The sequence below is a fragment of the Panthera leo genome, chromosome C2, assembly GCF_018350215.1.
Source record: "Panthera leo isolate Ple1 chromosome C2, P.leo_Ple1_pat1.1, whole genome shotgun sequence".
Taxonomy (NCBI): Eukaryota; Metazoa; Chordata; class Mammalia; order Carnivora; family Felidae; genus Panthera; species Panthera leo.
Genome location: NC_056687.1, coordinates 81389648 through 81415323, shown reverse-complemented (window position 1 = coordinate 81415323; position 25676 = coordinate 81389648). Strand labels below are relative to the sequence as shown.

The following is a 25676-nucleotide window of genomic DNA, read 5'->3' as shown; positions in this document are numbered from 1 at the left end:
GGTTGGTTAGGGGGTTGGCTAAATAATGTTCTTGCAGGCTTCTAGGAGTTTGGATTTATGTCTAAATGCAACAGGAAGCCATTAAAGGATTTTCTTTATTTTTTTTCTTTTTACATCAGACAGGCAATGTACTGAGTTTGTAACAAGGTTTGAGAGAGGAGCATGTTTCAAAGTAAAGGAGTGTTATGATCTGATTTACATTTATATCTTAAGATCTTCACTGCTAAGTGAAGAATGGATTAGATTAGAAGGGCTAGGAATTAAGACTAGAGATGGCTACCAATTAGGTGTCACAATGGAGTATTATCAGTGAAAATTCTTGGCTGTAAAAAATAGAAAATGATGCCAGTTGAATTAAGCAGAAAAGATTATATATACATATTTATAAAATATACATATATTCATAAAATATACATATATATATATATATATATATATATATTTTTTTTTTTTTTTTAAATAAGACCATTTGGTAGTTTGTGGACTCTGCAGGGAGAGGGGAGAACCAGTCGTGGAAGGAAGTTTAACAGCCAGTTAGACCATTTAGTTCAGTGTGGTCATCACCACTGCAAAACCCTGGTCACTACAGCTTGCCCCACTGCTGACAGACAAGCAGGACAAGCAGTCTGGCTATTAAACCTAGAAGCACCGCACCCCCAGCTTCACTCCTCCTCTTCCTCCCTACCTCTGTGAGGAACTACCCACTTGAATAGATTATTTCTAGTGTCCCTACTTCTTGGGGCTGTTGGTTACTGATTTGAAATTTGGATACATCTGATTGACCAAGCCTAGGTCACACACACAGGCTTTAGAATCAGGAGGCTGGGGTAAAGAGTATCTAGGATTTTCTCCACCTTTGGTGTTAGGCAGGCCTCCAGCAAAACTCACTGGGGAATATCTGACAGGTCTGCACACTAGGAAGGTGAGAAAATGACATTCAATACCAGCAAGTGGGAAACCTGGTAGATTTTACTGATCCTTCTCTGTGTCTATGCTCTTTGCCATGTGATCTGTGATCTCCCCAACTAATTACAGGTAGTGTATTTCCTCACCCTGTTTCTTGTTTTCCCCTTGGCCACGTGACTTGCTTTTACCTATGGAACGTTAATAGACAAGCAGAAGCTTGAAATGTACTTGGGCAATTGTTTCTGCCACCATGATAAAAGGAACATGTGCTGGCCTGACCACTCTTCCAAGGAGGCTGAGACATGGAGAGCAGACCCACACACCTGCAGTGTGAAGTCAACTGGTCTCTGCCAGTGCAGTCTAGGTTAAGACACCACCTGTCCTGCAGATGGGGAGCCTAGTTGACATCAGCAGCTAAATACTTACTGTATGCCTCTGAGTTTTTATGGTTTATTACACAGCAATAGTTGACCAATTTCCCTTGGAAGTATCTGGAGGAGCTCTACAAGGTTGAAAAAGTTGGCAAATAAAAACACTTTAATTATGGGAACAAGAAATGTTAGAGATTGTGGGTTAGTTAAGAGACCTGTCTGTACTAAAGTCTGCTGAGTGACCACTCAGCCTCCATATGTATGGATGGTTTTCAACATTCTCTTCATTTATATGGTTTTATGGCTTATAAAGCACTTTTGCAAACATGATCATTAACCCCCGAGTACTGTGGTCATTTGACCCACGTCTTGCCCAGGGCCCCTCCACTAGGATTTCAATAGCACCCCAAGTTCTATCTAACAGTTCTTCCATTTTATAATGAAAATCACCTCTACATATGCTGGTCCTTCCAAATGGAGAGCTCATTTTATTCATTACACATTGCTTGGCACTCCATAGTTGAGCTTTTGTGAACATCTCACTCTTCCAGTGAACACCTAATGTTTCCCCATGCCATCACAAGTAAAAGCCAAATTTTCCTCATTGTCTACAAAAATCATGAATTGATATGGTTCTTTGCTTATCCACGTGATCTTATTCCTTTTTTTATCCACACTGGCCTCCCTGGTGTTAGATTTGAACAAGCCAAGGAACTTACTAGTCCACCAATATTCCTTCCCCAAACATCCATGACTCACTTTCATCTCTCTACTCAAATGTCCTATTAAATGTGGTCTTCCCTGACCTTTATAAAATTGAACGCATAAACTGAATATAAGGTTAAAAAAGATGGCACCTGTGATCATTGCTTAGGGCTCTAAACTCATTCTAGCCCAATAATCGTTTTCCTACAAAATGCCAAGATTTAGGGTGTAATTCCATCATCACATCTCATAGTGGGGAATTAAGCAGCAACGAACGGAATGAATAATGGAAGACTCTTGTGCTCTATTCCCAATGTCACTTGTCCTTGGAGGCAGTGAAAGAATTAAAAAGGCACAAAGGACTCTTTTCCTCTCCAAGTTATTAGTTCACATTGGAGCTGAGTTGGGTCATTATTACCAGCAAGACAGGCTCTTGGAAGTGAAGTGATGTTTAGCCTACATGAATAGATACTCAAATTTGATAATTTGATAAAGCATTTGCTGTATTACTAACCTTGCTATTCCGCTACTGCCAAGCAGTCACCCACAAACTGTTTTAGACCAACACAGTCGAGATAAACACTACTCTTAGTTCTCACTGGGAAAACTGCTGTTCATCAGTCACCTGAGTGGGTCTTGAATATTAGTCTGATTCTGGTATAGAAGTGAGGGAGCCACCTCTACAAACCAGGCTCAGTAGGATGGGGAGGTGATGGGTACCTGTGGGCTAAAATTAGTTATCAGCAAGCTTTTCTTAGAAGAGCTCAGTTAATTATTTGTAAATTTTGTGGGTCATGTAGTCTGTCACAAATACTTGATGCTGCCATTAAAATAGGAAGGCAGTCCTATACAATGCGGAAACGAATGGTCAAGGCTGTAAAAACTAGAAATAGGACACTGGCCGGATTTAGTCCAGAGGTGGTGTAGCTTGCCTACCTTTAGGAATTCAAAAACTGTTAAGATGCACACATAGGAAGATTGCTTCAAAAATGTTCACTGTAATAATAATAAAACCTTTTTAAATTTCAGGTACAAAGTGTCTAATTAGCATGCGTGTTTAAAACCACCACTTAACATGCTCAGGTCTCCACACTGGCAGAATTGAGTAAGTGACAGAAAATCATGTCTGCATTCTCTATTTCCAGAGCAACTACTCCTCTGCAATCCTGAGACAGGTATGACTTTTATTATGCAGTCCTAAATGGCTTCCATTTGGCCTTTATCCCAAAGAGGATCCCTCCTAGTAAATCCCCACAAAAACAAACTGAGGTTTTCCTAGCCTTAACAGGAGTAATTCAAACAGAATCCTATTCCTCACCTAGTTGCAAGCCCCAGTTTTGACTTTTGATCACAAGTGTCTATCCTTGGTTCCCAAGTAGTTTAACTGCAAACCAGTATCCAGTATTTCTGGTAAGTTTGGTTTTTTCCCAGTACAGTGTACAAAAGATTGTACAACCCCTTGGCCAAACTGAGAAGGTTCATATGCACAGGTGGTTATTTCAGATTTCTGGCCTCTTCTTCAAAGAGTTTAGTGTCTTACCTAAGACCTCAGTCTGTTGTCTGAAGCAAAACTGCTAGTGTGCATACTCTTATAGCAAACAATCTCCATAAAATTTATCAAATTCTGATACTGTAAATGAAATCCTGGGTGAAAATTTTTCCCCTAGTCTAATTCACTGTTTCTCCCCTTGAGCCTTTGCAGAGTTGAAATACTCAGCAGGAAATGAAGGTTGAGAATTGTTAGTTTAATCCTGAAGCATACTCAAAAAAGTTTAATGTTTATTTTGAGAGAGAGAGAGAACGTGAGCGGGGGGAGGGCAGAGACAGTGAGGGAGACACAGAATCCAAAGCAGGCTCCAGGCTTAGAAATGTCAGCACAGAGCCTGCCTGATGCAGGGCTTGAACTCACAAATGGCAAGATCCTGACCTGGGCCAAAGTTGGGAGGCTTAATTGAGAAGCCCAGGCACCCCCTGAGGCATACTTTCCTTATGTAAGGGAATCAACTTAACATTTTGGAGGGCTTGGAGGTTCTCAAAGGCCTCCAAATAAACACAACAAAACCCAAAAACTTATGCCAATTGTTGGGATCTGACTTATTTCCTGAGTAATGTTTGCTTTCACAAGACCCTAGCAGGATTATGAACTTTAACTGTTTTAATTCAGCAGTCCTCCAAATTGACTTTACATTTGGTTTCAATCATCTCAGGCCTACAGCTGTAAACAATATATTATTAGTACTGGCATATAAAAGCCTGGGTTATTTTTGCTTAAGGCAAGAATTTTAAGACATTGACTTATCCTATCCCTAAATTATCCAAGGTCTCTCCTATGGTTCTAGATTTGGTCTTGAAATTGTTGTATGGCAACAGTTAACCCAAAGGACTGACCAGATGACCACCATCACAGCACATGATGAACAGATGTGTTTTGTATCCCAGAATACGAAAGGAGTCTCCACTCTTTAGCCCATCAAACCTGGTGAGTTCTAAATTTTCAAGTTCTGCCTGCTGGTAGCAATTTATTATAGTCAAAATGCTTCCAGATCCAAAGGTCCAACTGATCACTAGGTTTAAAAAAACACCTTACTGGCAGGATAATAGGTGGTTTAGATGAATTAATTGCAAGCCAACACCTTCTGGGATGCATCAATTAGGCCTGGTTGCATTCCAAAGTTGCTCTAGACCTGGGGCTAGAGAGCTGGGAAATCTTTGTATTTCTTACCCCACATTCTGTAACAAGAGGTAAGAGTACAAGACTTAAGAGTTTGAGTAGGGCAGCTCAGTCAGTGAGCCCTGCACTAGATACCCACTATTCTCACACCGTTTTGGTGCTGGCCTACCTACCCTTCCACCTAGGAAGACAGCTGGAAGTGGTACCATGCATGTTCCTTCATATACATTCTATCACTACAAAACTATACAATCCAACCCTTTCTGGACCACATTCTACATCTTAGGGACCAACTGTTAGTCTAAAACTGGTTGAGAATAGATTTGAAACAATGTAGGAGGTACAAAGTCAGTGCCAGATGCTTATGAGAAACACAAGCATGAAGGGCACTTTGGTGGCTCAGTTGGTAGCATCCGACTTCAGCTCAGGGTCATGATCTTGTGGGGTTCGTGAGTTTAAGCCCCACACTGGGCTCTGTGCTGTCAGCTCGGAGGCTGGAGCTTGCTTCAGATTTTGTGTCTCCCTCTCTCTCTCTCTGCCCCTTCCCTGCTCACACACACCGTCCTCTCAAAAAAAAAAAAAAAACAAACCCACTGACAAAAACCCCACAAACATGCAGGAGTAATATTCTATGCATTTGACAGTTTCCAAAGTATGAGAGAGGCATGCAAGTGTGACAGCACCCTGTGTAACAAATTAAGGCCTGCAAATACTGCCTGTGCACATTAGCTATAGTTTTTAAGCAGGCTCCATGCCCAACATGGAGCTTGAACTTACAACCCTGAGATTGAGTCACATGTTCTACCAACTGAGCCAGCCAGGCACCCTTATCACCATTACCAATATCTTGAATCATCTGGTTACCCAAACTGGCAGCAGAATGGCATCATGACTGAGTACAGAATGAGGATTGCAATCTGCCCACATTCAGTTCTTGGCATTGCCATTTTAATAGCTGTTAAGTTCTATCTGATGACTGCTACAGACTAAAGGAACTGATATATGTAAAGTGCTTTACAAAGTACCTGGGACATACTAATTTCAATAAATTACCTGTAACAATTTCCCTTGAATTTGTCACCCTCAGGGTAAGTATGGAGACTAGACTTATTTAATGTAAACACCATCCAAATGAAGACGACCACTCATGTACCTACTCCCCTCTTAAATAGGTTTCCCAGGAAATGTACAGCTATTAAAAAAAAAAAAAACCAAAAAATCAAAAAACAGTAAAGAAGAATACATTTTAGCCCAAGGGATACTGTACAAGGGACTAAAAATTATTTTTTAAAAAAACCCACTATAAGTAACAAGGTTAAAATAAAATCTTTTCTGTAAACTGAGTTGTACCAGCCTTTTACTCTTTTCATTTGCATTTATTTAAACACAGTTCTCAAAACATTTGAGTGAAATTGGACTTCCTTTGGTAAGCAAAGGACCTGAAAATAATATTTAAAAAATGAACAGGCAGTCTTCAGTTCATCCACAACACAGGTGTAGTGTTCCCTTCTCTTTTCCAGAACTCTGAAGCACTCAGTTTTTTCCATAGTCTAAAAGCTAGAAGAACAAGAGTACATTTGTGGTGGAATGTATTGTCACTTGCTGATAACTAGTTGAAATACCATTATCCCCTTGTAACAGCTTTAAGAAATAGCCTTTTAAAGGCATACATTATGTACCTCTTTTCTTATTCCCTGCTTTATATAATACAGATTACATAAAGGCTGACAAATCCACATTTATATAAGCATTAAGCATTTGCTGTATTGAAAGTTCCTTAGTTCTAATACTAGCAGTACAGGGTTACAGAGCATAATTTTTAACACTTAGTTGCAGGTATATTAAGTATAGTATGTTTCATGGATTGGAGGAAAATGGGTATTTTTGTCTTGAAATTTGCTACTGACAACCTAATCTGAACAGTTCTGCTAAGCATTAATGTTAGAAAGAAAAGTAAAAACCAAACTTTATTGTTGCTTTTTACCATATGGTAGCATTTTACACACAGGCTTCGATCTTCAGAATACCCTGGATTCAGTAGAAAAACCTTTTAAATGAAGTTTTGTACAATAGAAACTTCTCAGCAGTCAAAATTTAGACTGTAAAAAAATACATGCAAAACATACTTTTCTGAAAACACTTAACTTTGAACAAAGCACCGAACTACACAAATGCAGAATGAAAACAGCATTTCAACTCCACCAAAAGTAGTCATCATAAAAGGTGTAAAAGTCACCTAACTTCACTAGGCACTGTTCACTTTTTAAACAGGAGACAATAAAAATATTGTCCACAAACAATATCCCAACTCTAGGGTAAATTTCAGAAAGTCTTCAACTTCATGCTTTAATAGCGACCTAGGAAGAAATAATAGTGTTTCAGTAATGAAGTACATTTATCAAACATATTTTAATGTTGAGACTTTTAGACTATTCTACCATTAGAAAATTCTATGCACCAGATTCTCTACAGGGAAACTAGAGAAAGACCCCTTTCACACAAGAGTTACATTAGAAATCAAAGAACAAATGTTAAACAATAGAAATAGCTGGGAAGTCTAACTCAAGAGCTAAGGTTTTAAAGTCACTCAAATTTTCCTTGCTATACAAAACTTGCAAGCACTCCTAGAAAGAAAAGCTACAAATGGTGACCAGAATGTTTATATTTCAATTAGTAACAAGAATGAGAGATTCCAAGAAATTGTTTGCATATACTTTCTTGAACCCTCACACAACTGAGGGACAGGAGAGACTATAAATACAGATAAAACTACTTGAATTAACCCATTATCTGCTGTGGTTTGATAAACAAAAAAATCAAGTTAAAAACTTACGAGGTGAGTATGATCGAGACCTAGAACGTGATCTGTATCCTCCACGACTATAGTAAGGAGAAGGTGACCGCCTTCTGTAAACAAATGTCAAGACCGTCTAAGACTCACTCCACAAAGTTAGACTAGATGACATATACAACTTTCAACAGTCATGGTATTTCAAAGTCCGTTTTAGTCCTGATAATAAAACCACTATTCCTAACCACACCATCATGAACCAACACCCGAACAAATTTTACTAGTACTTCAAAGTGGTTTTGTTTTGTCAAAGACAGAGTGACTTGAATATTCACTTGCTTATCCTGAGATGATCATTAAAAGCTAACAAAACCTCAACAGTACAAGAAGATACCCTAGTGTAAGCCTAATTCACGTCTGTAAACACACACATGGAGTCGTATACAGTCCCTGGTTTCAGTTACAGAATTTTTGTATTTCATACAATCTAATTTGTGTGACGCAACTTGTAATTAACCATCAAAATACTTGTAACTAAATCTTTTATGTGAGCCATCTTACTGTTGGGTAGATTTAAAATCCTCTCCTGCCATACCTGTAAATCTGATCCCTGTCTTGAGCAGCTCTCCATCCTCCTCCTCCTCCACCTCCTCCTCTGTGAAGGCAGAAAAGTAACACATACTCATTTTTTAAGTTTTAAAAACAATGTATTACTAATGTAGTAAAGTTAGAACTCCCACAGAGAAGTGAAAGGTAGTTTTCTGGTAGTAAATAAGGGGCTACATTTGCCACCCTTTTAACAAACTGACATAGAGCTCTCTCTGGTGGCTAAACTGAGTATCAGAACAAACATTTCTAAAGTAAATGCTCATCTGAATAAAAATCAAACCTAAGACCTTAATCTTCCCATCCTCTGCAATCAATCTCTTAAAGTCCCATATAATTGGGCGCCTAGGTGGCTGAGTCAGTTAAGCATTGGACTTTGGCTCAGGTGATAACCTCATTTTGTGGGTTCAAGCCCCCGTGTCTGGCACTGCACTGACAATGTGGAGCATGCTTGAGACTCTCTCTGCCCCTCCTTGCCTTGCACTCTCAAAATAAACTAAAAATATGTTCTCTCCAAGAGAGATTTTGCCAGGGATAAAATCCTGGACAATTGCACGCTTTAGGACTCACTTCCACATTCAACTTCTTTAAATATTCCAAACAGCATACAAAAAAAAAAAAAAAAAGACATTTACATCTCAATACCACACCCCAAAATAAGGTTAAGGAATCATGGTTAGCTGTTGTGGTCAATACTTATTGCACAATTTCCATTTTCACAAGCAATACAGGGTCTAAATTACCTGGTGCTGCTGAACTGAAGAATTTTACTTCATTTTTACCCTCAAAAGTATTCTCAGTATGATAGGTATTTCCCTAACCCCCTAAAAAAAGTCACCAATATTTAATAATAAACTCCAGGGGGGGTTCCTGTGTGGCTCAGTCAGTTATGCATCTGATTCCCTGATCTTAGCTCAGGTTGTGATCTCACCATTCCTGGGATCAAGCCCCACACTGGACTCTGGGCTGACAGTGCAGAGCCTGCTTGGGATTTTCTTTCTGCCTCTCCTCTGCTTGTGCTCACTCACTCTCAAACTTAAAAACAAAACCCACCACCACCTATCTAGGGGTGCCTGGGTGGCTCAGTCAGTTAAGCATCTTGGTTTCCACTAAGGTCATCATGATCTCACAGTTTTTGAGTTTGAGCTCTGCGTCAGGCTCCACACTATCAGAGAATCCCTCCTCTACCTCTCCCCAGTTTGTGCAGGCTCTCTCAAAATAAATAAAACTTACAATACACACACACACACCAACCATTGTTACACTAAATTATCGTCCTTCAGTAGTTACTTCTTTGGATTCTTCTAAGACTTAGTTTTCCCTGTCTCCCTAGTGCATCACACATTATAGACACACAAAAAAAACAAAAAACAAAAACAAAAACCCAAAGAAAAAAACCACTTGCTAAAGCAGTAACTTTAAAAATGTAGCATATGGAACTTGTCTTAAAAACAAAACAAGCACAAAAAAGTGGAAAATCTAAACTATGGTCTAAAATTTTGATTCTATTGTCATGTTCAAACCAGGGATTTCAGTTGGTTTACAACTTGACGTTTAAAAAGAAATATACATGTTAAGTTAAAGTTAAATTAACAAGACACATAACCTTAAAATCTAGTTTAAACTCTAGTCCTAGATTTCTTAGTATAAAAAGTGATTTTATCAAAGACTAAAATTTACATATAGCACTGCCTTAAATTATGTTGCAACTGATTCAGGAGAGGAGAGAATACGTATTTCCTTCAAAATTTTAACAACTTAAACCTCATATTGTGGTAAACTTACCTGTATGATCTGCTATAGTAGTCTCGGTCATCATAGCCTCGATCATATCCTCGGTCATAGTAATCCCGACGGCGTGAACTTCCACTATGAATAAACGATATAGCTTCATAAAATACCATGTGGTCTTATCTTCGTACATATGACTTTTACTGTTTAAACTGTTCAGACAATAGCAGCAGCATGGCTTATTTGGGTCTTGTGAGCCACACAGCTGAGCTCTAAGGACATAACTGGGCAACTGCTTCGAGTTATAACCTCTTTACTCTCGTCTATTGGGCAAAAATGAAGGTATCTACTAATTCCCTAATTATTAATTCACAGACAGGCCTTTTCTAACAGAGACGTTAACTAGGCAAGTAGCATTATTCTGGTTTAAATTTTCACGGATATCGGATAAACACTGTCCTTTCTCTGCCCTTACAATATACATAAATGTATTTTAAAAATCTTTTGGAATACACATTCTGCTAACTTGCTTCCAACTATAAGTCATTTGCTAATAAAGCCCATATATTTCCCTAGAGGAAGAGAAAGTAAAATCATTATTTGGAGAATGTGATTTGAGGGGGAAAATAAAAAGGGGAGACCAACACAGATTTTTGTCAATTTAAACACCGAGGAGGACAAGAGAGAAGCAGCCTATCATAGTCCAATGCATAAACTGAAGTCTACTGTTTTCCACTGTTTAACAAAGCTAAAAAATGCACTTGAGTAGGATTTGTTCCATACCTGACTTTACATAGAATACTTAAGATTTCCTTATGGGAAAAATGGTCTAATCAAGAACATTAATTACCAAGCAAAGCCAGATATATGGCATTTCTGTATGATATGGTGGGATGTCCTCTCTCAGTCTGCAGCACAAACACAATGTTCCCACTGAATATGTTCTATTTAATACAGTTTTAGCTAGTTAAAACAAAACAAAACACACAAGATGGGGTGCCTGGGTGACTCAGTTAAGTGTATGCTGATTTTGGCTCAGGTCATGATTTCACCATTTGTGGGGTAGGCTCTGTGCTGACAGCATGGAGGCTGCTGGGGATTCTCTCTCTCCCCACTCTCTCAAGATATAAACTTAAAAACACAGGGAAAATGATTTATACTGTGTCAGGACTGGATGAAATGCCAAAGATTCCCCCTAGTACACGTAGTTGTTAGAGGAAACGAACTCAGCTATCAATCTTAAACTTACTAGGTAGGTCTTCCCATGTAAATTCCCGGTGTTGGGGTATGTGGTCTTTTTGTTATAGAGAAATCAACTCTGATCCTACGTCCATCAAGCTCCATTCCATTGGCACGCTCCTTTGCCTTCGAAAGATGTATTGAAAGTTATTATATACACCCTGGACAAAGCCACAAACTGTCCAATAACAGTAAGATATACTTTTATGAATACTTAGAAATAAGATTTATAAAGAACTATAAATATACCCTATTTACAATGTAAAAGCAAAAATTATCCTTATTCAAATTCATTAGTAGTTGGAAGTTAACAACAGGACTTATTTTACAAGGATACAGGTAAATTTTTACTTACTTCCTTGGCATCATCTACATTTTCAAAATACACAAAGGCAAATCCTCTTGACCGTCTAGACTGCTGGTCATATACAATAGACACATCTGCAATGGGGCCATATTTCGAGAACACTTCTCTTAGATCTCTTTCTGTAGTGTACAAGCTCAATCCAAACACTCCAAGACAACAGTTGGGATCAGGATTTGCCTAGAAATGGAAAGATGAATTTTACACTTTAAAACTTATAAACCGAAGCTAAGAAATGTCACTAACAGTGAAAATAGGGAATAAGTAATTAAAATTAATAACTAGTATATTATAGCAATAGCCACAAGTATTAAGAATGGGCAGAAAAGACTCCAAAAACAACTTCAATCTCAGAATTAAACAAGGGGGGCGGGAACAGTGACTTCTATTTGTGAATACCAAACTGGCAGTTTTGTGAGGGGATATTAAAGGGCAAGTAGCCCAAGGGAGTCACCTAAGATTTATTCTACACATAAGAATAATTAGAATAGCATTATCTCTATAAGCCAGAGGAAAAAAAAAGTCAGGGAAAAGCCTTAGTACCCAAAATAAACTCACTTAAAATTAAATGGAATAACCAAGAGAGTGTTTTGATGAGTTACACCGTCCCAATATTTTGCTTACATGTGACTGACAGCCCTAACATAGAAAATACCTTTTGTTTTTAAAAAAAAAAAATTTTTTTTTAAACGTTTATTTATTTTTGAGACAGAGAGAGACAGAGCATGAACGGGGGAGGGTCAGAGAGAGGGAGACACAGAATCTGAAACAGGCTCCAGGCTCTGAACTGTCAGCACAGAGCCCAATGCGGGGCTCGAACTCACGAACTGTGAGATCGTGACCTGAGCTGAAGTCGGATGCTTAACCGACTGAGCCACCCAGGCGCCCCAGAAAATACCTTTTAAAGAGACATTACTCAGAACACAAGGAGACTCTAAGGAACTCATGTGTTCACTGCTGAAAGTCCAGTGTCAAATATAATCAGTTCTAATTTCAAAACAGAAGAGACAAAGTCCATTGCTTTAACAACAATTTTGTCATCTTACCCGATTCCCAACATGACGCCTACGAGTAGACATGGGAGAATGACTGTGGCTATGCCGTCTTCGATAATCTCGACTATAAGACCTGCTACGGGATCGTCTATGGGAGCGGGACCGAGATCTTGATCTTGTGTAATGCCTTCGTGAACTTCTTCTGGATCTAGACCTGTTAAGACAAAGGTTTCAAGAGTATAACTAATTAGCTGACAATAAGACAGTTTCCAATTCTTCTAATAATCTATTCTAGGGTTAAAGTCCAAAAGGCGAAACATAATCCAGACATGGGATCAAGGCTTTTCTGCTGTATCTACAGTCATCTCAACTCTACTAGGAAGAGCTCCAAAACCACTACTTGCTCTCTTCCATTTCTTAAGATAATTAAAATAAAGGAGATCAAAATTACATACTCAAGATCAATTAACATACTCAAAAAAAAACCTTGATAATCATAAAACATGCAGCACTTCACACTAGCTTAATTTGTGCCCACCTTCCCCCTCAGAATACCACCCTGTTTTTTTTCCGGCTTCTCCCACTTATGCCCACCATTCACTTAAGATAAAATCACCATCACCGTAAGTTTTCTCCAGCAGTGTTTTAAAACCAATCAATTGCTCCTAACTGGAGTGATCATATGAACTGTCATCTAAACCAGACAGGACACATTGTAAGAGAGAAAAGAGGTGCAGTTAATTATGCCTGACAATAGGCATAAACTGGGGCTGTCCTGGGCAAACAAGGATGTGTAGCCTACTCTTGACCAACATTAAAAAAAAAAAAAAAAAAAAAAAAAAAAAAAAGTGCGCTGTGTTAAGGTATTATTTTTGTTTTATACACATGTATATAATATTAGACTACACCTACTTATCAAGAATTAGTTATGAAAGCCAATGTCCTGCAGTCTGTCATACTTAAACTCCTAGTGAATCCTCACAATTCTCAAGAACTAGTATTACTAACTTGCCTTTTAAAGATAAGGAAGCTAAGGTGGAAAAAGGTTAAGTAATCTGCCCAAGCCAGAAAAAATAGAGGTAAGATTTGAACCCTAACGCCAAAAGCCCAGGTTCTTAACCACTTAGTCTTCTATCCCAGAACTTATGATTAAGTTCATTACTAGTACCAATATTAAATAAGCCAACAAATGATCCAACCCTCTCTATCTTCCTAATTTACAAAGCACACACCAATTTCAAAGCTAAGAGTAACAGAAGAAAATCCCAAGACAGTCTTTCTTACCTAGATTCAGATCTGGACCTGGACTTTGATCTGGAACGCCTGGAATCTTCCTTGGAGCGAGACCTTGCAGGGGTATGCCTTGCAGATTTCCCAGATCCATGAGCACTTCCACTTCTGGAAGCAGAACGGGATTCCTACACGTAGATGTCAAAAGTTTAATTTGTATACTTTCTGGGCAACTTTAAAAACAAATAAGCTGCTGTGAGATAAATGGTGAGGGAAAGCAATCCCCTTCCAAGATAAGAAAACATAGGTAAGGGCAGGAACTGAATATACCTCATATATTTACATTGCTCCAACTGACATAAGCCAATTTACTTGAACTTCCACCTTTCCTGGAGCAGGGATAAGAATTAACGGACCCCACTCTCCTCAGAAAGGGGTGCCAAAGCCAAGCAGTTAAGGGAACTGTCCAAGGATTGTGTTTTGGGATTGTTACTCCATAAAGACTAGGGTAAGAAAGAATCTTATTAACTATGACACCTATATCTTATACCTATTTTCAATCAAGTTGCCATCAATAAAACAAAACCCTATGAAAATCATAAAACTTACTTTAAAATGCTTTTGATTTTTTTCAGAAGACCTCACTTCTCAAGTTATATTTATTGAGTGGGAAAAGAGGCAAGGACGATCAGTTTCAAGTCCTAGCAAAAGGTAGAAACCTAGTAGAAAGGACCAGCTTGAAAGATACTAGACCCTAATTCCACCTAACCATGGTAGGAGGCCCTTAAGAAGCTCAAATAAAGCAACCAGATGGAGCCACAGCAGAAAAGGCAGTGAACTGTGCAGAAGGAAGAGTAGATAGTGCCAGAGATCTAGAGCCTCCTCAGCTAAATGGAGGTGAACCATGGCAAACTGATGGGGATTAGGGAGTAAGTAGCTAGGAAAGTTAACATATTAAATCAGGGGCTCCTATCTAGGCTAAGGAAGGGAGAGTTCAGAATTGTATGTGAAAAAACCAAAGTCTAAGTAAGTATATACTGTATAGCCATAGTGTTCCCAATCAAAACTAGACTAGCTGATAGTTAAGTGACACAGTAAGGAAGATCTCTAAAGAAAGCAGCAAAGAGAATGGATAAAAAGGGTTGACTAGCTCATCAATGAGCAAAAGCACAGCCAACTTATCAGTATAAAAAGCATACATTTAAAGTAACTGAACCAAGGAGATGTTCTGCCAACGCACCGAAACAGACAAAAAAACCCAGTGGATTCAGAGGAGAGAGAACAAAGCCACTCAGTCTGATAGCTAACTAAGGTATCAGCAGCTAGCAAGACAACCCTCATTTTAGGTTATCCAATTTAATGCAAATTAAAAGGCATAAAGTCTGGTGAGTCTTTCCACCCAAGACAGAGCAGAAATGGCCAGATTCAAGAGGACCCAACATTACTATAGGGGTAATAATCTATGTCGAAGCTACTGGATAAAAATGATCACAGAGACCTCCCTGTGTGGTAGACTTTCAGAATATTCTGGCCATTCTTGAAAGGATAGAATAGGATTATTTTAAATTACAGTTCATCAAACCTTTTTGGAATATGTTCTGTGGTCTACAGCATAATGGGAAAAAAATTTATATGCAATACAGAAGAAACTGAGTTTGAAGTTTAGAACAGGAAAGAGAGTAACTTGCCAGTAAAAGGAGTTCTGGTCATTAGGCCTGACAACTCTAGAAACTTCCCTAGTTAAGACTTTAGTTAATATAAAACATGGAAGGGACATGGAATGTGACAGCGTCCTCTCCTTCCCCTGGAGTGACTATAAAGAAATTCAAGGAAAAAGAGGATACTGTTATTAATGAGAACAGCTGCCTTTAACAAGGAATGGTTAAAGGGTGCACTGCATCTTAGGCGACCCCAATTAATCTCTTGGGGTTCTCTGGCAGAGAGACATTTAATACTCTGCACAGAGACATTTAAAAGCACACTCCACCTCCCTCCTCTTCTTGGACAAAGTTCTCAAAAATAGTGGTGTGGTTTCTGACATCTTTACCACAGGCAAAAACTAATCTAGAAGCAAAGAGATAAATTGAGACCCCCTAAATTAACTGTCTTTGTTTATCTCAATGCTAGAAAAATTACTTCATGGAATGATTATATAGCTTTTAGTGGAAACCAAAAGAAAACAATTTACCCTGGAAAGGAGAGCAGAGTGCTCAAATAGCTCACAGTAACAGTTAAAAGATTATCAATCAAGTAGTTAAATCCATCAGCCTAGGAATCAAAATACAAAGGAAAAAAGAGTGGAAAGTCAAGATCTCTTTTTAAGCCTCTGGCTTCATTAAGCAGAAAAGCCTTATTCTAACCTGCGTTACCAGTCGGTCCACTGAGAGAAGAGACAGCACTTTTAGCCTAGGTCATAAGCCTTATGAAGCTTCTCATGAATTTCTAGTAATCTCTAGGGTCAAAGATACAGTATCTACGAAATTATGAGCTTTTTCTCTCAACCTCTAAAATTAACTATCTGCAGACATATTTTGTAAGCAATCATTTCTTAGACCAGGAATAGGGGAAACACCAGCCAGAATCCAAAGATTTCCCCTTCTACACTAACATTTGGTTAGGCTAACACCTAAATAATGCCTCCTCCTCCCTTTCTGGTCAGGAATATTTCTTAAAGAATTTAAACCCCTTTACGGTTATGTTAGCCATTAGCTATTTTGGAAATACATATTCAAGGAAATTTAGCTCGAGGAAAAAAAAATGAGACCTAAAATTATTAGCCAAATCTAAAAACAAAGTTAACTTTAAACCTTAATCCACAGGCAAATCTGCAAACCCAGCTGGGAAAACCTCCACACAAGGAAAACTTGAAGTCCACTCTTAGGGCTAAAAAGTTTTAAGTGTCAGCACATTTAAACCGTACCAAAAACACTTCTCTGGACATCAATACCTCAAGAAAAAGGATCATGAACTTACAATTAGCATAAATAACAAAGCCAAAAAATTCCCTGAATTTCTGCTCAGGGAATCATTTCTGTAGACTGGATCTTAGTCATATTCTAATATACAACTTAAAGGGAACATGTCACAAAAACTAACTCAGCCTTTCAACAAAATACCTTTTTCTGCATCTTCCTATTCTGAGCATGACCGTATCTTAGAAAAACCTTTTGAAAGAGATGAAGGAAACCAGAAGATCTGGAACCATCAAATCATTAGGTTTCTCCTGTATTAGAAACTGGATGCAGTAAATTAGATTTTGAACAGTGTCTCTTAGAGGTATACAGTAAACCTACACAGCATTTAAAAATACAAGTCCCTAAACTAGAGCTTATTCTAATAACTTTGGAGTTCATCTTCTACATTTGTTAAAAGCACCATACATGTTTTTAATGCTAAGTCTCATTGATTTACTCAATTTCAGAAATTTTAGGCTTCCTACCTACTGATTTCTCTTGGTGAAATTATCTTCGTGGAACCTTGTTTCTCTCGTTTTCTCTGCTCCACCTGCCCCAGGACAAGAGGCCTGTCTCCCTCTTACTTCCCCAATAGGCAGAGCAGGGCTGAGAGGAGGCACTGTCAGACTCAAAGATGCCTTGGTCAAGGGGGGGGGGGGGGGGGGGGGGGGAAAGGGTGGGGTGGGAAGAGAAGAAAACCCTGAATGGATGCAATGGTCTATGGGCATCAGCGTTTATTTTTGCCATACATCTATCCAAGCTTAGGCCATATAATCAAATTCCAAAGTGCTTTCTTTCCATTTAGAGGATTAATAGGTTTTTCCTCTTTTAGACCCCAAGGGCCTTTCAGGAATTCATGGACTTGAACAGAAAGTATCAATTCACCTCTTTTTTACCTCAGCTCTCTGCCTAATCTGTAATTCAGAGCGCAAAATTAACGTTATTAGTTTATACGTGGCAAAATTTACAAACCAGTAAAGCAAATGCTGGAAACTACTATGAATTGAGAATAATTTTCTTCTCCTTGCAAGGCAGAAATAATTATAAAAAGCACAAATTTCATATTGACAACTGGCCCTAAAATCCTAGAAGATAGATCCTTTTAGATATGTAATTTAAACCACTTTTTCCAAGAGCTAGAAGACCTGACAACTCTGTTTTTTTAGGTTGTCTTCATTTCAGGAAGAAGTGATACCCTTGGCTTTCCCAACAGAAAACAACTACTGGTTAGCTACCACTGGGTATTATTTTGACAGTTCACTTGTCCTATCCAATAGAAAGTAACATTTCGCTAACCATCATATTCTTTTATTCAACTAAAACAAAACACACAGAAGGGGAAAGGACAGACCTTTAGGGTTTATTTTTCAAAGTAAGTGGTGGGAGTGAGGAACCAAAACTAAGTTACTTTATAATCTATACCTCTCACGTCATTGTAACAGTTAAACTTTAACAGCAGCAAATGAGAAAAAGGGAATAGAGCAGTTTTCTGAACTACCACTATTGCCACTTTGAGTTAGAGATCCTGTTCACTTATGTGACCCACCTCATTGTAAGGGAAGCTAATATATTTTTAGCAGTAATCCTAGTCATTCAACTGGAACAGGCATTAAACAGAAGAAAAGAATCATCCTTGTGAATTTAGAACCTGCATCTTAAAGTTAGGGCCTAATTGGTCATAGGTTTCCCCTATGCCATCTAGAAAGAATTTTCATAAATGCCAAAAGGAACTATCCTCTTCACTGGTTTGCTTCTATAACCATCCTGGTGACATTCTTTGGGAAAACTACGACAAACTTAGAAAACATTCTACTATATATTGCTCAGTACTAAAAGATAGGGGTCAATGAATTTTAAGAGTCCATGGAGGTGGCACAGACCACCAATCCCAACTCTGGAGGTACTCACTCATGGCCCAGGACCAGCAGCATTATACAAAAAAATCTAGAGAGACAACATGAAGCCAACTGTTACCCATGCTGGAGAGCTCATTCCTGCCTCATATTTGACTACAAAGGGTTATTTTTTAAAATTGCATTTCAATCATTTGACTAAGAAGTTAAAATTAGAATTACCTAATTTAAACGTTTCCCCTGGAAGGCACTTCTTTGCCCTGTATATATTTTCTTCTATTAAACAAATAATGCATGCATGTTTAGCAAAATATACAGGGACACATAAACAGACTAGTAATTACTTAGCGTAGTGCTTTCTGATTCCAGATTACTTCTTATCTTAACTTCATTTTTATTTCTTTTCTTCATTCTTCCGTTTCAAATTCTGACTTCTTTCATCTTCCCCACTTCACACAAATTGCTCAATATTCTACAAGTGGGACTTCTGGTCTGATAATTAGCATGCATTCTTTCTTTTATTTTTTCAAATTTCAGCTTCACTTATTCCTGAGCTTCAAATACTCATTTATAAAACTTGTCAAATGACGACTTCCGCATTTTCCTTCTTCAACATTAACCTTAATAGAAAAAGAACAGGATGAAGAATATTTTAAAACTCCAGGATAAAATCCAGTGCCAAAACTGAAACTAGAAAAAAAAAATCCCTCTTTTTGGATTAAAAAAAAACAAAAACAAAAAAACCCTAGAATATGCAGCTCAAAAAACTGGAACTAGCTTCCTGTTGGTTCTAAAATATACTAGGTAACCAACCTCATTCTCATTGTCTACTTCAGATAGATTTATCATGCTTAAGTTGAATGCGAAGTGCGCAACTGAACATTTGCTGTTCATCTAACATTTAAGAACTTTAATTACATTTCACACTTCTTACTTATTGTATTCATCAAGAGAATGTTAAGTGTCAAAAGCACAACTCTAGTCAAAAAGTGACACATTAATACAAAAGTGCAAGAAAGGAAAGCACGGACAATTCATTTGTACAATGATGACAAAGCTCAGGGCTGGACAGGTTTACAAATTGTGACTTGTCTAGATAATAGATAAGGTAAAGATATGTAATGTCACACATTTTTGTACTGCATAAAGAGCTCTGTAGAAGACAATGTCAGGGAATCAGAAAATTTGGACTAAAGTGCTCAAAACCCACCCCTAGAAAGCTGCTCTAGTGAAATTTTAAATATGAATGGTCCGACTACTAAATTTAGCACTAGAACCATAAAAAGACAAAATCAGATCAACCAACTACTGTATCCAAGTAGTTATGAAAGAAAGCAAACGAACTTGAATCCAACAGTGAGGTTTTCAAAGAATTTTTTTGTGAATTCCCCCTCAATGAACAAACGTATTAAAATCTTATGCAGTCCAAAGGAGAAATCCTACTTTTTAAGGTGGCAATATTGGGAAAAAATTATAGCTCACCTCCTAAAATTATTAAAAAAAAAAAAAAAACCAAACCCAAAAACCAAAAAACTCAATCATCACTTAACAGATCAATAAAATGTAATAGTGTCTGTTCAACACCCTAAACAAAATAAATACTGCCTCACAAAACATTCTACTTCTCCCTGTTATCCTGTACCTCACTTGTCAACAATTTACTAGTTTATTTTCTTTGGGGGTGATTGGGGCTAAAGCTTCCTTTAAAAAGAGAGAGAGAGAGAGACGGAGGGAGGGAGGGAGGGAGAGGGAGAGAAAACAAAGTCTTTATAACTTATGTGGGCATGAAGACAACCATGGCTATAGTGGCAAGTGTTGTGATGCCTTTCCTGAGAAAGTAAGCATAATTTTCAGTCTTGTTTTTTTGTCGCTGAAAGTCAATTATTGTTTAACCCAGGAAAAATTTTAAATAGCTTTTTAAGGGAATCACAGTAATTGATTTCCTTTTAATATCCATCACTAAAATGTAATGGGATATGTTTGCTGGCAGCACAAATGTAATCGTGGAATCAGAATGCCCAAGCAGGTTTCCTCTTGGGGCCTCCTAAAGATAACATACAGAAACAGGGCTTTAGATGCACGAAATACTGGAATGGAGGCCAAAGCTCTATGTATTGGAACTTTTCAATATGGATGCCTTCCTGCTTTTATATTACCTCTTCCAAACCATCTTCCTCCTTTTATATTCAAAGACCAAAAAACATGTTGCTAGATAATGTAAATATTAGGTTTATTTTAACTCAACTACTGAGCTCAAGTGGCCACTTTAATAAAACCAGACAACCAACTACTGGGCTAATGTTATTGCCCATTTGGTGAAGAAATAAGCAGAAACTTACATCATCAACATAATTTTTTGTTAGAACGACTCTAGGGACTACAACTGAATTCAAATAACATTAAAAACATGTACAAATTCAGTAGGTTGCTAACAAGGTAATATTTAAAAAATTGGGATGAGACAAAGAAAAATTGGTTGATCCTGCTATATAAAGGTTAATGCTCATACTAATGGACTGTTTTTATTTTTCTGTAAACTCTACCAGAAGGTTGGGTGGAGAAAAATACTCCAAAGACAGAATATTTTCTGGAAGGGGGAAAAAAAAATCTGACTTACCTATATCAGTTTTAAGCCCATCTCTTGCATCAATAATATTGACTCTAAGAAGGGGCTCATGCATTCTGCAGTATTGGGCAGTCTATATTAATCAAAGTAGAAATCTGAAAATAACCCCCACACCCAATCCAAAAAGATTTTTGAGAATTTAGAAACTCAAATTTGCTATAGTGAACAACTTTTTTTGGCTTGCTTAAAAACAAGACTAAATGAAAACAAGATCTAAAATTCGATGTAATCCATACCCCAAAAAACTAAACTGGATAAAACACTTAAAATTCCTAAACACTAATCACTATCCCTTCTAGAAAAAATAATGAAATACAATTATGTATGAAAACTGAACATAACACAGAATGCTAAGGCTCTAAAAATACTTCTCTTGGGCAAAATGTTAACTATGAAAATGTTAATATTTATCAATTAGGTTTTGGGCTTTGTTAGAGATAAAGGGGAAAGGTGAATGCTATTAATTAACATCTCACCATCTGAATTCCTCTTTAAAAAAACCGTAGTACTTACCTTGTTATCACTTGTAATTTCAGTTTGAAAATGCCACCTTCTAGTTCCAAACAACATTAAAAACATTCTTAGTTAAAACCAAGAAAAATATTCTTCAACCTGGTTTTTTCAAGAGACTCATACCTAACCAGACTCACAGTGAAACAATGCAAACTATTTCCTTTCACTTGACATTAATTCAATCCTTTATTAAAGGAATGTGGTGCAATGGCTGCAATTCTTTAGAAAGGAATAGATTCAGATGGTTCAGTTTTTGGAAATCAGAATTCAGAGTTAGGGGCCAAAAACAAAGACTACAGAAAGACAACCCAAGATTAAGCAGAAGAGAAAAACTGCAGAAAGCTGAAAGGCAGTTTGATGGGATGGTATCTGGATACTACTCATCTCCATAAAGAGTAAGACTAGACAATGTACCTACAGTGCAAACATTATTTCTACAGTAACTATAGCCAATATCTTGAACTGCTTGCTATTGTAATCTTGACAGCAAGGCAGAAATTAAAACCACCTGTTCATATAATAGTGTTTCCTTATTTAGTTTCTGGATTCTCTAAGTATAGACTTATTTGTAGAAACTAAAGAAATTACATTCATTAGGAAGGCAGAGCATTAAACCAGTGTCAAGACCAAACACACAAACATCGCATACTCTAAATAGAATACTATGACCATTACCAGGCCTTAAAGATTACCCGCCTCAATATTGCTATGCACCTACAAACTAGCCACCAACAACTCTTTTTATGTTATTTGTCCATATTATGACATAACTGCTAGGACTTTTTGCAAAGGGGCTGACTGGTCAACCCTTTTCCCAAAAATATTTGCAACTTTTGGAAAGTACTGGGAGAAGTGAATTTGGAGATGAAAAGTATTTTGCACGGGTTTGCCTACATCAAATAAGTTAACTCTATATAGAAACAGACTTTGAGTTAAATCGATCACATGAAAAAAATCTCACAATAAAGGTAAAAGCCACTCTGCTATAATAGTGTGACATGAACCACAAAAATTCTGCAACGTACCCTAACTATGCATTTAAAAGAAGATAAAAGGACACACTGAACAACAGTTCTGTTCGTATATTCATTCACCCAAGAAGTAAAACCCTATGGGTGACCAGATGGAGGACAATTTATCACACGCCTACAGTCTGTTTAGGAAAGAAACTTCTGAAGTCTAAAGGACTGGGGGAAAAAAAACTTCCAGAATTATGCTGGGGATATGGGAGTGTCTGGATTCTGGATAGCTAAATGAAGGGACAGGCTGGGGATGGGTGGGGTTCCAGCCAAACTAAAGAGATTTGTATTTTAAGCGATTACATTAACAATACAGATTAGGCTTGTTTTAATGATTTACATTAACAGTTTGAAATGTTTGAGGGCCTAGAACTGAATTAATTTTTCAGGCTTCAGAGAAGCTATTCATACCAAACATGTCCAAGATTATTACCCTGAATGCAACTTTTTCACTGCTTTCAGGCACTGTCAAAAGAAGGGTTTTTTGTGTTTTTTTTTTATAGCCAGTCAGACCTACTATATACATCATCATTTTTACAGCATTATATCTAATCTGTTCCATTAAGCTTCAGGGTTTTTGCCAGGCACTCTACGAATCCAAACTTTTTTTTTAGGCCTATTCTAACCTCTTCAGTTTCCAATTCACCAATTGCAAAGCAATCTACACACAAAACAAATGCCAAACAAAACAACATAGAAGTATGCCACAACTTGAAAGTTTAGAAACCTTTCCAGGATCCAAGACTCTTACGTAAGAAATACATCAATTTCTAACATACAGCTTGAAATTATTTTGTAACTTTCCTTCCATAAGATTTTGGTGAATAAATCTACATAAATAAGATTATGGAAGAAAACAGATGTTCAAAAATGTCAAATTATTTGGATGACAACCTCTCTTGAACGGTCTCAAGCCAGGAACCTACTTCCAACAATTGTTTCCTCCCATATGTAAAATATGCTCAAATATTATTTTGGGGGCAAGTTTCGTCTTCACAAGCACATGATTACAAGTAACATTAAGCTATGTTCAACTGAGAGCTTTTCTCAGAAACCGGCCATTTTGCATCCTCTCAATAGTGCAAATAGTACCCAATAATTGTTCAGAAAACAAAAGACTTAAAGTCATCATTTGCTTTCCAGTCCAAATACAGTTCAACAGTGTAGTCAACCGGCAGAAATCAGAAATCACAGCTTTAACCCTTTGTGCGCTCACTCCAAACTTTCTAACCATAAGAAAGCAAAGGTATAAAAATAATCGTACACGTTTTGGTAATGTTGGGATCAAAAGCCTTAGGGAAAAATGAAAAAAGCTAATATTCCTCTGAATAGGGGGTCAAGCCTGATTATCTCAGACCAAAATCAATCAGATTTAGCTCCCAAGTTAAACAGTAATTTCGACAACGTTCCAGGAGCTATGATAGAGGTTTCTAGAAATGCCTTTCTAATGAAAGGCCCCAAATCTTTTTACAAGAGTTTGCTAAGATACTTGAATAGATTTACCTGACGACTGTTACGGAGGTCTTACGATGGCCCTAGAAGAAAAAGAAAACCTACCAAACTGTAAAAGCACCCCCACGTATTCCTACCAAGTAAAAAATCAACTTCCTTCTTCAATAAAGTTCTCCACAACCTCGAATGTTAAGATTCTGGCAAGTTTTCTATTTTTGCATCATTGTTAGTACCCACAGCCTCGCAACCAGCTTTACATCACGTTTTTTAAGCCCGGAAACGGTCTTACTCCTCCAGTTAACATTCACCCAACTCCACATGAGAGGTGGAGGCTTTAAAAAAAAAAAAAGAAAAAGAAAAAAAAAGTGTACCAACAGAGTAGTGGTTCACAGATTTAGAATGCCTCAAAACAAAAGGAAATAACGGCGCCGCAAGTTGCCCGCCAGTTTCTCCTACACAATCCCGTGAAAAATACCTACTCCATTTAAGAAGAAAATCTCAGCGGCCTCGGGGTCTAGTCTATTCGGATACTCCGATAATGACTTTTCGTTTGAAAGCACTTTCGGTATCAAAGAGAAACACTCCATTTAGGCCGAACACAAAGCGCGCGCGAAACCACCTCTATCGGGCCCAGAACTTGACTACCTCGGATTAGTTTCCCCCACCGTAAGAGAGGTCCCAAGAACTTCCTAGATTCCATCACTTCGGGGTCCACAGACGATCCTTTCTTAACCTAAACGCCGGGCGAAAACCCTCTGAGTAGGTTGCCCCTCTTTCTCCCCGCCCCACACGGCCCACTGAGGCGCGGGCCCGCCTTGGACGCGCGGCTTCTCCGCCATTTTGTGCCTCTGGCAGCCCGCCCGGCCCGCCAGCCCAAGATGGCGGCAGCGAGGCTTCGCAGGAGAGCAACGGCGAAATGAGATACCGCTCCCCTCCCCCAACACCGAGGGGACGCAGCGGCCATTTTTAAGCTTTCCCCCTCTCGTAACGGAAAAAAACCGCCGTCTTGGGTAAGGAGCTACATAACCCCCCACGGCGGCCTCCTTCACGACTAAAGACACTCCCCGCAAGGGTTTTTTAGACCCAACTCCCTTCCTCCCCAGCCTCAGACTTCGGAGCCTAAATCGCCTCTGTCTCCAGGTCTGAGGCCGACGGGCCTGGAAGAGAAGCAAGCTGGGACCACACAGCCGCCCCCTGCACCATCTCTACGTACCCGCTCGCCGTAATTCTGCTCGCCGCTGTCGCTCATGACTCCTAGCTGCTATCGCCGCTCGACGTGCTTCAATCGAAGCTGCCAACCTCTTGCGCCTTCTATATAGAGGCTCCGCCGCAGCCTCGTAGAACGCACAAGTTCCCGAGCCGCTGAGTATCGAAGCGCTCCGCACCGCCTCCGCACGGGCTCTAAGTCTGCCGGACGTGACGCGGCGCTCCTTAACCCGGCCCCTCCCCCTTTCAGAACGCGCGCTTTCTTGGCCCCGCCCCTCCGCGCTCTGCCTCCTCTTTCTAGCGTGCCGCGTCCGGAACCGGACGTGACGTAAGTCCCGCACCTCGCGCGGCCCTACCCCTATCTTTGGGTCTCAATGAGGCGGGAAAGTGAGCGCGCTGGATGGTCTGACCAAGAGGTGGTCGCCAAGGGGCGCAGTGACACCA

At 38.6% G+C, this 25676-nt stretch overlaps 1 protein-coding gene across 3 annotated transcripts; it reads right to left on the bottom strand.

The window, feature by feature from the left end:
- Positions 1 to 6588: 6588 nt before the first annotated feature.
- TRA2B (transformer 2 beta homolog) lies at positions 6589 to 25453 on the bottom strand. Of its 3 annotated transcripts, none has more exons than XM_042955200.1 (9): positions 25240 to 25453; positions 13664 to 13797; positions 12431 to 12593; positions 11376 to 11564; positions 11031 to 11146; positions 9836 to 9919; positions 8040 to 8099; positions 7487 to 7560; positions 6589 to 7010 (listed from the first exon to the last, which is right to left on the bottom strand). In XM_042955200.1, exons 1-9 carry the CDS (start codon positions 25273 to 25275, stop codon positions 7000 to 7002), a joined length of 867 nt encoding a protein of 288 aa, XP_042811134.1. In that variant the 5' UTR covers positions 25276 to 25453; the 3' UTR covers positions 6589 to 6999. The 3 variants fall into 3 exon arrangements, with proteins under 3 accessions (XP_042811134.1, XP_042811135.1, XP_042811136.1); XM_042955201.1 differs by having other exon boundaries at positions 7487 to 7557; XM_042955202.1 differs by lacking the exon at positions 13664 to 13797 and having other exon boundaries at positions 25240 to 25452.
- Between the last annotated feature and the right edge of the window lie 223 nt (positions 25454 to 25676).